The sequence below is a fragment of the Papaver somniferum genome, chromosome 7 (assembly GCF_003573695.1).
Source record: "Papaver somniferum cultivar HN1 chromosome 7, ASM357369v1, whole genome shotgun sequence".
NCBI classification, from domain to species: domain Eukaryota; kingdom Viridiplantae; phylum Streptophyta; class Magnoliopsida; order Ranunculales; family Papaveraceae; genus Papaver; species Papaver somniferum.
In genome coordinates, this window is record NC_039364.1 from 45,997,570 (window position 1) to 46,008,904 (window position 11,335).

At 36.2% G+C, this 11,335-nt stretch overlaps 1 protein-coding gene across 3 annotated transcripts; it reads right to left on the minus strand.

Moving 5' to 3' along the window:
- Positions 1-5,833: 5,833 nt before the first annotated feature.
- LOC113297179 (U-box domain-containing protein 35-like) lies at positions 5,834-10,697 on the minus strand. 3 transcript variants are annotated; one of them, XM_026545597.1, is made up of 11 exons: positions 10,617-10,697; positions 10,342-10,398; positions 9,765-9,988; positions 9,256-9,377; positions 9,006-9,127; positions 8,492-8,772; positions 8,033-8,307; positions 7,795-7,899; positions 7,278-7,706; positions 6,429-7,184; positions 5,834-6,252 (listed from the first exon to the last, which is right to left on the minus strand). In XM_026545597.1, the coding sequence occupies exons 3-11, from the start codon at positions 9,955-9,957 to the stop codon at positions 6,070-6,072; spliced, it is 2,466 nt and encodes an 821-aa protein (XP_026401382.1). In that variant the 5' UTR covers positions 9,958-9,988; positions 10,342-10,398; positions 10,617-10,697; the 3' UTR covers positions 5,834-6,069. The 3 variants fall into 3 exon arrangements, with proteins under 3 accessions (XP_026401382.1, XP_026401383.1, XP_026401381.1); XM_026545598.1 differs by lacking the exon at positions 10,617-10,697 and having other exon boundaries at positions 7,795-7,896; positions 10,342-10,600; XM_026545596.1 differs by lacking the exon at positions 10,617-10,697 and having other exon boundaries at positions 10,342-10,599.
- Positions 10,698-11,335: the final 638 nt, after the last annotated feature.

The window sequence follows — 11,335 nt, forward strand, 5'->3', positions numbered from 1 at the left end:
GGGTTGAACCTATAAAACAGACCTCCTGATGTTTTGTTGAGCTATCAAATTAGACGCGGTTACACCCTTAAATTCTATTTGAGCTTATAGGCGAGAGACTCAACCTTTTTCGAGTTTTTTTTTACTGTTTGGTTAGCCAGTCAGTACCCTCACACGAAATTATAATCAGACCGTAATGATCAGGGTCGTGTTTAGTTATTCTAGTCATAATAGTCGGGGCCTATGGCCCCGACCATGAATTATAATCAAATATAATCCCGTATTAAAATTAGTCTTGATTAGGAAAAGCCCCGATATTTTGTAGGCTTGATCAAATTAGACTCGGTCCCTTAAATTTTCTTTGAGTAACGAAGAAGATAAACAATTACCTTTCTTTTTATTTTTTCGTTTGGCAGGCAGCAAAACCCCTAACAGTAAAAATTGTTTTACTGTATAAGGGATCCACATTATAAAAAGAAAAACGCGCTAGAGTCCTCACTGATTCTATAGATTCATCCGTGGTTTGGCATTTGTTCTGAAAAAGAACTTCGGTTTCATTATGACGGATTACGGAGGGGTTAAATAGAGTCTCAAACTTCTTACAATAATTAGCTGCTCCATCCCCAATAATTACATGTAGTTGTTTCTGGGTTGTACTATAAGACACATTTCTCTGAGTGATCAATTAACTCGGCAATGAAATCATTAGTGAGTGGGCGCCCCACATTTGAACGTGAGATATACTTTTCAATCCATATCAACGAAGTAATAGCAAAGGGTGACGAAACAGATTTTATTGAATTATTAAAAAAAAAGAAAAACATAGATGCAGAGTGCATCTCATGAGTTAAATAAACTTATCGTAAGTAGTATAAAGTACGAATCATTATTCACTCCAAGATGGTTGGCAGTCACATAAGGAATCCTATATTCTTTCCTAATTTGGTGGTCGGGCAAAGCTAGGGTCAGACCCATGTCTAGCTTGAGATTAGGTTCGGCAAGGTCCGTGGCATAATCTACGCCGTCCAAAATAATTAAATTGCAAGGATCAGACGGACGTCTATATAGGACATATAACGAATCAACCAATCAAGGGTCAGATTTATCAGTCTACACACACAACACTTCTTTTTATAATATAAATATTATAAAAAGAAGTGGTGTTGTGTGTAGCCTTACAAATCCGTCCATCGATTTCGTCATCCTACGATGGAGATCGATCGGTTATATGTCCTATATAGACGTTCGTCTGATCCCTTGGCTTCCTAATAAAAATATGATTCTAAAGATTATTTAACGGCGTCGGATCCTTTGGATTTCTTAATTTGACTGCAGCGTCGGATTTCCTAATTTGACTAAGTTTCCGTTAATATAGGCTAACACTAAGTAGATGTATTTACAGAGCAGAAGAGCATCATTCTTTAACGGTTTCACCAACAGATGGTCTTTTATCTATAGTTCCTCCCCTCCATTAACGACTTCTAATTCTTAACTTCGTCTCTCTATATCATAATAATACTGAGTTATTATTATGGATGATTTAAAGGATGGATACGGTGAAATAAAAGAAAACAGAGCTGATGATTCAAAAGAAAAATTGGTCTAAAGAGGAAAGGAGAAGAAAGAAAACCTAATAGAGGAAGAGGAGTGAATTGGGTAAGAGGTTTTATGTTTAATGCAACCAAATATCTCCTTACTAATACATCTTCACGGAAAACATATGACTAAGGGTCTGTTTGGCTTATGTTTGGTGGATGACCCTCCATGAAGATTATTCGTATACACCAGATATACTCTGGTCCATCGAATAAGTCATTTGAACGTTCAATCATCCAATAAGCATAATGATTTGTACCATAACTTTCTCAAGAAAATTGAAGTTAGCCTCAACTAATCTAAAAGCTATTTTTTAAAAACAAATAAAATAAAAAACATGGTAAAGATTTATGTGCGAGATTTAAGTGTCACAACCCCGACCAACAAAACATTAGGGAATGTTTAAGGGCCACGGTCGGGACTGTAATCCCCGACTAATTTGACCCGACCAACAAAATACTATAGTATTCTCAAGGGACCACGGCCCCGGCTAATTTGACCCGATCAACAAAATACTATGGTATCCTCAAGGGACCACGGCCGGGGCTGTAAGCCCCGACTAATTTGACACAACCACAAATACTAGGGACGCAAGTCCGAACTAACTTATAAGCTCGATATTTGACCGTTATAATCTAATTAGTTTTGCGAATGACTAAAAAAGATTTTGGTAGAATACGGACCAGCCGATCAAACAACAAAACGAAAACGAAAAAGGTTGAGCCCCGACCGTAGGCCAGTGTGATACCTAGTCTATATTATACAAAGAAGTGGTGTGTGTGTAGCCTTACAAATCCGACCATCGATTTCGTCATCCCACGATGGAGATCGATCGGTTATATGTCCTATATAGACGTCCGTCCGATTCCTTGGCTTCCTAATAAAAATATGATTCTATAGATTATTTAACGGCGTCGGATCCTTTGGATTTCTTAATTTGACTGCAGCGTCGGATTTCCTAATTTGATTAAGTTTCCGTTAATATAGGCTAACACTAAGTAGATGTATTTATAGAACAAAAGAGCATCATTCTTTAACGGTTTCACCAACAGATGGTCTTCTATCTATAGTTCTTCCTCTCCATTAACGAATTCTAATTCTTAACTTCGTCTCTCTATATCATAATAATACTGAGTTATTAATACTAAGTTATTATTATGGATGATTTAAAGGATGGATACGGTAAAATAAAAGAAAACAAAGCTGATGATTTTAAAAAAGAATTGGTCTAAAGAGGAAAAGAGAAGAAAGGAAACCTAATAGAGGAAGAGGAGTGAATTGGGTAAGAGGTTTTATGTTTAATGCAACCAAATATCTCCTTACTAATACATCTTCACGGTAAACATATGGCTAAGGGTCTGTTTGGATTATGTTTGGTGGATGACCCTCCATGAAGATTATTCGTATACACCAGATATACTCTGGTCCATCGAATAAGTCATTTGAACGTTCAATCATCCAATAAGCATAATGATTTGTACCATAACTTTCTCAAGAAAATTGAAGTTAGCCTCAACTAATCTAAAAGCTATTTTTTAAAAACAAATAAAATAAAAAACATGGTAAAGATTTATGTGCGAGATTTAAGTGTCACAACCCCGACCAACAAAACATTAGGGAATGTTTAAGGGCCACGGTCGGGACTGTAATCCCCGACTAATTTGACCCGACCAACAAAATACTATAGTATTCTCAAGGGACCACGGCCCCGGCTAATTTGACCCGATCAACAAAATACTATGGTATCTTCAAGGGACCACAAATACTAGGGACGCAAGTCCGAACTAACTTATAAGCTCGATGTTTGACCGTTATAATCTAATTAGTTTTGCGAATGACTAAAAAATATTTTGGTAGAATACGGACCAGCCTATCAAACAACAAAACGAAAACGAAAAAGGTTGAGCCCGGCCGTAGGCCGGGGTGATACCTAGTATATATATATGTATATTCAATACATTAATTATTTACGAAGACTTTTTAAAAAATGATTTAATTGTCTTATGTTTTTTTGTTAAAATCATAATGCATTGAATTTCATCTCTAATTTTTCGTATCATTGTAAGAACTTTTGGTGTTGTTGGATTATCCTCTTGTACTTGAATAATGCTCTACGAATTTCATCGGTCACTGTTGATTTTTTAACACCTTTAAGATGAAAAGCCATATTTGTTTGTATGATTTGTTTTATGTTAGTAGTATGATTTCATATTGTATTTATATAAAAAAAAATTATTTATTAGTAGTATGATTTCATATTGTATTTCTATATGAACTATTTTTTTTGATAAAAATTTATTTAGAAAATATGATTTGATATTGTGTTTATATAAGAAATTAAAAATATGATTGAATATTATATTTATAAAATATGATTTGATATTGATATTGTATTTATATAGGAAATATAAAAGATATGATATGGTATCTTGTTTGTAGAAAAACTAATTATTTGATATGAAATTTATCTATAAATTAATAAGTATTAATTTATCGATTAATTAATATCTCGGTTAATTAATAATTTTTGATGGTGCCGATGGCATTAATTTATAATGTTTCTACTGTATTTTAATAGTAAGAAATAACTCATTCATGGTATTGATGTTAATAGTATGTTAAGCGTTTTAGTCGAAGCGAATAGGAGATGGAGCCACTGATCAGATCTAGATTCACTTCTTAGGCATGGTATTGATGCTGTTGTTACAGTTCTCAAATCATTGGAGTAGAGTTTGGAGTTAGGTCTATCGCCAAGGACAAAATGCAATGACATGTGGTGTCACTTATTCTTGAATCATTGATGAGCAGGAGCAATGTCCTTCGGAATACATGGATTGGGGACCCTTTGGACTCTCCTATTTCAACCAACTAATTTACTTGATGGCCCTAATAAAACTCTTGATTTTTTGGTGAAGTCGTGGTGCAGATGACTGTTACTCGTAAAATCTGGCAAAATGACCTTTTTTGTTAGTGTTGACTGTTGCGCAGGCTTTTGGCAACATGATATCGATCTAGGGAGGACGAGTAGTGGACAGAAGATAAGATAGGGGACAAGGGCTATCTGCTATTTAATAAATTTGAACAATGTCGGGTTCGACTTGTATAGGTCATACAAATCCAGTTAATCGGCAAATTTGTTTCCTAATACTATGTCCATTTAGAAATTTGTATATTAGAACATGAAAGATTTTTACGTACGATAAGAAACAACCCTTTAAAGTCAAACGGATTGATAACTTTTTTTTTTCCTAATTCTTGTGATTTGATAGGACTAGAGTAGAGAGTCAAAATTTATGAGTTCTGGAACAATATCAAAAATTGGAAACATAATCCTTCTTTTGCTTTTCTATCTTTAATTTCTTTTACCTATCTTGATAAAATATAGTCTAATCTTTAACGTGTTTAAGACCACCACATTAATCAGAAACTAGGATTCTAGAATGAGTGGTTATCACGGTATGATGTTTTCTCATTGGATACTTCTTATCTAGTTCAAGACTTTCATAAGTTGACAGTCGGTTTCAGCACATTGTTTGTAGTAGATGGTCTCATGGATCAGACCAAATGACCAATGTTATAAAGCAAAGAAGGAAAAGTTAAGCATGGTAGAATGCGTGAACACCAATCTTTTGGCTCAGAAGCTCATCAAGTAGTATTCTTTCTGGTTTGGCCGGGGAAGTATCTTCCTTAGAAGTCCCCTGAAACACCCAGGAGAACCACAATCTCGTTGACATCTCATGGAATGCAAGAACTCTAGCTGTGGCCCAAAAAAAAACAGGTGAACTACACCAACATCGATAGCCTCACCTTACTCGCCCGCTGGAGCTTCTCTTGAAAAATAGTTGCATCATGATGAATGAATTCATCAACCACTCCAACAGAGAGAGAGAGATGAGAATTTTCTTAAGACGAGACAGTTTAGGTGCTTTTGACTAGCGGAAGGCCAAGCCAGGCTTTGAAGTTCAAAAGACCCATTTGGAGTCCTCAGCCTTCAGACAATACAGTTCCACCGTATATTAGAATCAAGCTAAAACAACTATGAGCAGAAAGTTAAAAATACAAAAACAAATGCTAGAAACCAAATTATAACAAATTTAATTTCTTGTTTTTTGTTAACAATTTTTCAAAAGAAACAAGGTTACAATTTCACTATACAGATTGTTTGGCATCACGATTATGATACACTAAATGCTAAGCCAAAACAAAACTAACACAAACCTACTTCAAAACCTCAAATCAACTAAGTTCCAAGTCGTCGCATATAGAGGTACGTATATTTAGTTTCTCAACAACTTTATATTTATCATCAGCTGTGATGAAATCCTGTTACAATCTATACACTCAAATCTGATCAAGGACAAAACGAGACGACCAAAACACAATGATCTGTTTTCTTTTTTACTGGGTAACTGGGCAAGGATGCATGCACATGCCAGAGAATCCCAGTCAAGAGTCTTTTATAAAAGAAAATCAACAGAGTTTAAGTTGCAGATGTTATTGTAATTTGGATTTCCACTCCATAATTGCTGCAAGAAGAGAGTAATTAGGTGTAAGATTCATATCAGGTAGTGCCATATTGGTCATAGGTGATTTGTCATTCTCCGCAAGCCAGTTTTCTATTGCCTTGCGATCATATGTATATCCATCTGAAGCAACACAGGGGTTTTCCATTACATCCTGCAAAACAAAGTATAGATATTTTATGTCAAATGAAGAACAGAAAAAGGAAAAAAGAAATAGGAACTGAGAATAATTATACACAAAGGAATAAAACTATGAACCATTCTATGCCTTCATGTATGTCAGTTTTATGGATGTTAAACTAACACACCTAGAGGTTGTAAGTGACTTACCTGAAGTATAGGGCATATAAAGTGGTTTGCTGGGGCAGATTGGACAGAGTGAGAAAATTTTCGGTTAGCCTTATCGGCAATTCCTTTGAGTTTCTCAAGAAATGGTAGAACTGTAGTTTCCAAATCAGGTCTATCGCATGAACTCAGTTCCACACAGTTCATTCCTAAAAGTGCTAGTTCTCGTGTCTCCTCAATTGGCCAATTCCCAGCCTTGGGGTCCAAAAGTTCCGCTAAGTTCCCATCTTCTAACGCAGTTTCGACGTTATAGGCCAAGGCTAAAGCAGGTTTCGCCGTTAATAGTTGCAGGATCACCATCCCAAATGCATAAACATCAGACTTGGGTGAAATTGAACCACTCCTTTGGTACTCGGGGTCTATGTAACACAGGGTTCCAACAAGGTCTGTTTCGGTGTAAGTGGCAGATACTGAGGAAGTGACCGAGGGAAGCCAAGTAGAAAGTCCAACATCACCAATTTTACTAACAAAGTTATGATCAAGTAAGATGTTTGCAGGCTTCAGATCACGATGAATGATTGGTGTTGGCTTCGAAGTATGTAAAAAAAGTAAGGCAGATGCTACTTCCCAAGCTACGCGGTAGCGATCGAACCATGGCATCGGAGGTGTATTATTCTTCTGAAATAACCTATCTTCTAGATTACCATTCTCCATGTATTCGTAAACAAGGCAACCTTTTTCAGGACATGCACCAAGAAGAAGTAGCAAATGCGGATGCCGTATTTTGCTCAAGATTTCAAGCTGCAAAATTGTGGACAAAAGGTTTAGTTAATTAAAGGAAGAATAAATATTTTATCAAAATAAAACTTCAATACACTCTCCAAACCATTTTACCTCCTGTTGAAATTCCTTGTTCCTTTGACCTTCATTTGAGTGGAGTACTTTCACCGCAGCTGTGATATTCTGCAAATTACACTTGTAAACAGTACCAAAAGCTCCAGCTCCAAGTTTAAGGTTCTCGGAAAAAGATGATGTAGCTGAGACGATATCTTCCCATTTATACTTCATGTATTTATCACCAGGATCACCCAATGCCTTTTCAAACTTTTGTTTCTCATTTGTATCACGGGCAGCTTTACTTTCAGCGTCTTTCCTTCGCAAAGATTCATTTTTAGTACGTTCCATCACAAGTTCAAGTTCCTTTTTTGCAGCTTCATGTTTCTCCTTCTCTTCACTGGCCAACTCTCTCGCCTTCTCCTCCCTTAAGTTTATTTCTCCGAGCTTAGCTGATTCCTCTATTCGGCGTTTTGTTAGAGTTTTTAGCTGATGGAGGGAAATAAAAAGAGAATTGTGAGTAAGAATGTAGGATGTAGAATCTTTCTCATCTGGATCCTAATTGTGTACAACTTACTTGACGAGAAGCATTAATTGTTTCACTCTGAGCTACTGCAAACATTCCTCGGACATGTCTTATCTCAACCCTCAGCCTTTCTAGTTCAAAATTGATATCTACCTGCTGCACATATGACGCAAGGAAAAAAAGTCGATATACTATGCAGTCTGAATGTTGTGTCAGAAGAAGCTCCAAATTGTAGCAATCCTTTGAGACAATTTATACCAAGTTGCAAAATAAAGGGTTAATGGGTTACCTGGTCATCCGATGAAGATAATTTTTGTTGCTCATCTGATGACGCTGGCTGGTCGGAGTACCAAGATGGAAAATCAGTTTGAAAGCTTCTATACCTATCCGAGGAGTAAGAACCCCTACCATCTCTTCTTTCATTGACAGATGGATCTCCAGAGTGACGAAGCGATGGTTTTGTGTTATGAAGGGCCTGGTTAATAGTTGAAAGTGCTTGAAACCGCTGAACATCGATCGTAGGATACTTGATGGGTGAGTATGAATCCATGGAGGCTTCTTGGTCTGTTACAGAAGAATGAGATGTTTTTCTTAAAACGATACTAAAATGTGAACCCCTAGGGAAATGTTCAGGGTACAAGATGAGATTGTTGTTAAGCAGTCATAATTTTCGTATCTTTGAAATAGCAACGTCGATTTCTTAGGTCACACGTAAAATGAAAGAAACAGAGAATAGCAACCAAAATACCTGTTTGCAGACTGTAATTTAGGTCACTACCACTAGAGCTACTAGTATCAGTTCTTTCATAAAAGATAGTTCCAACATTATTATCTGAAGTAGACAAAGTATCACTATTTTCATCTTTATTACTTCCACTTGAACTAGATTTAACGTCAGAATTGTTGTATTTGATGAGCTTGTCTGTCCCTGAAGGACGAACAGTTGTCAATTTCCCTTTTGAAATGACATAAACTGTACAGCAACTTGGCGCGCATTCTGAGATTCTTGACGCCAGGTTCTTACTTTTCCTACAGATATTAAAGATGAAAGAAAATCAAATTACATTTGGGAGAAGATTCACATACAAAGAGCATATCATAAAGTAATTGTCAATTGCAATAATTTTGAAAACCTGTGTTATACATTAACGACTAATAAGAAGGATAACTGGGAAACCAAGATTGCTAATAGATATGGTTTCTCTTTGCCATGAGAAAAAAAGATCGAGTCACCAGTTGAGAGCAGGATTAGATGCTATTACCTTGAAAACATGCCAGAGGCTGAGGCACCAATGACTAACTCAGTATTTGAGTGTTTAGCAATCTCTGCTGCTATTGCTTCCGCGATTTCATCAGCTTCGATTACCACAACATCCACCGCCACCTGCATCCACAGTCATGCATTTGAGGTTCCCGTTTTACATATATGTGATAGATACATAAACATTTATATACTTTTCTTTGATCCCTTAGAAAATGGTTCTCATTTCACCGCAAAGAAGAAGATTTTACCTTTCTTTCTATAAAAATTTGTTCAAACGGAGCAAGCATTCTTCGCGCTTTCGCCTCTACCTCCATCTTATACGCATCGGCTACTTCAGCTCGTACTTGTGAGAGTGAAATATAATTTCCCACTGGAATACACAACCATGTTAATGCCCACAATGTGACAATAGTACATACATACAAGAGACAGACAAGAAATAAGCAAGCAGTGTCATTTTTGAACTTGTACACCTCTTTCTCTAAGGTAAGTAATATGGAGATTAAACCTATGGAACGTGACCGGATTACCAACCCAACCAAAATGGCTTCCGTCAGATATGAAGATAAACCAAACAGAACTCGGAAATAGATGAGGTGAACCGCAAAAAACAAACGTTCTATAGATAATTCAGAGATACTCTTTCACTAATCAATCTAAGTATAAGACCTTGACGGGATTTAACACAAGGAGATGAACAACAACGTCAATTTTTCGTTAATCTTCTTTTAGCTAAATAGATGGAGAAATGACTTACTTGGCGTCGGGATTGAGGTGACGCATGGACGAACATGTAGCATTTTGAATTTGTTTCTACCCTCTGGACCAAACTTCTGCAATGCCCAACCAATTGCATATACGCTTCTTCTACTTACAGTAACAGCCACAACGACCGCACTTGATGTAGGAATTATAATTGGATGTTCATCACCAGTTTCAAGCATTTCCATTCCTTCCACCCTTATGTCAAATCACAATAACCTAGAAAGCAGAAGAAAAAAACATAAGGTCATAGACTTATTTTCTGTTTACAGAACCTACCGAGAATAATTGCGATTTTCCCAGAAAACATATCGAGTTGAATGCATAAAAACTGTAATCAAACGAAAGATGAATCCTGAGAGCCTAAACAATTCACATTTCAGAGTTCAATACAATACATTCCCGGTTGACTAATTTGAGCAATTCTATTCACAACTGAAACCCGATAATAAATGATAAACAGGTAAAAATCAAACAAAACACACAAATTCGTTTTGTTTTCTCAGTATGAATTGGAAGGAAACAACACAAAAATGAAAACAAAAGAAAAGAAGAAGGAAATGTGAACTTACAGTTAGTTGAAGAGAAAGTCAGAAAATCCTGCTGTAATTGCAGAGAGAGCAGCCTAACTAGAATATACAAACAAATCAACAATCATTTTGTTTCTTGAAGGTAGTAATTTTGGCATAGAAGTAGAGATGAATGAAAAGGCAAAGAAGAAACTGTAGTCAAAGTTTGGATGAATAAGATAATATTAATCACGAGAATATTCAATTTTGTAGCTTTATTCCCATTAGTTTGTTTATCTGCATAAGACGGTACAAGTCAAAGACAGTTTTCTTCTTACCATAGATTTGGGTTGGCTTGGCTCTTTTCTGTATCCAAGTAACCTAGTTTTACCAGTTGTCTTCAAGAAGATAACAGAACACTACTCACAGGACTGGAGTCATGATTTATGCCTTGACTCTTATTATAACGAGCAGTAAATGAGCGAGCCTCATTTTTCATGCATTTTCCCAACTACCCTGGATATGCTTTGACCAACTTTATCTTTGTCGGACTGCAGTGACTAATAATTGGGTTCCCAATGATTTGCAAATCCTTTAGTAGTCGGGAGTGCTGAAATTCTATGAGAATCGTCGTTATCTGGATGGCACCGACCAGTAGTAATCCTGAATGAATCGTCATTGATTAATTTTATACAATTATATTCCTCCGGTAGGAAAATCGCACGAATCTTTTAGGGCTAATAGTTTAAGAGTTCTTCAAGGGTCCTAATAAAGAAACCCTCCTCAACCCTGGCGTATCTCCTAGCAAACAAACCACTTGGGAGTTGGGAGCTCTATGCCGTATGACTCTATTCGAGATTGTAACTCATAAACATATCAATTTTATCATAAAAATGTCGTTAATATGACTTGAATTATTAAGATTTTATGATCCAACTTTTACAGATACGTAGGAATGAAGTTTTGCTTCTTAGATCCCGTTATAAGGATTCAGTTGGAATAAAAAAGGATTAATTAAGGGATATATATACTTAACCTAGGAATAAAACCCAGTCTT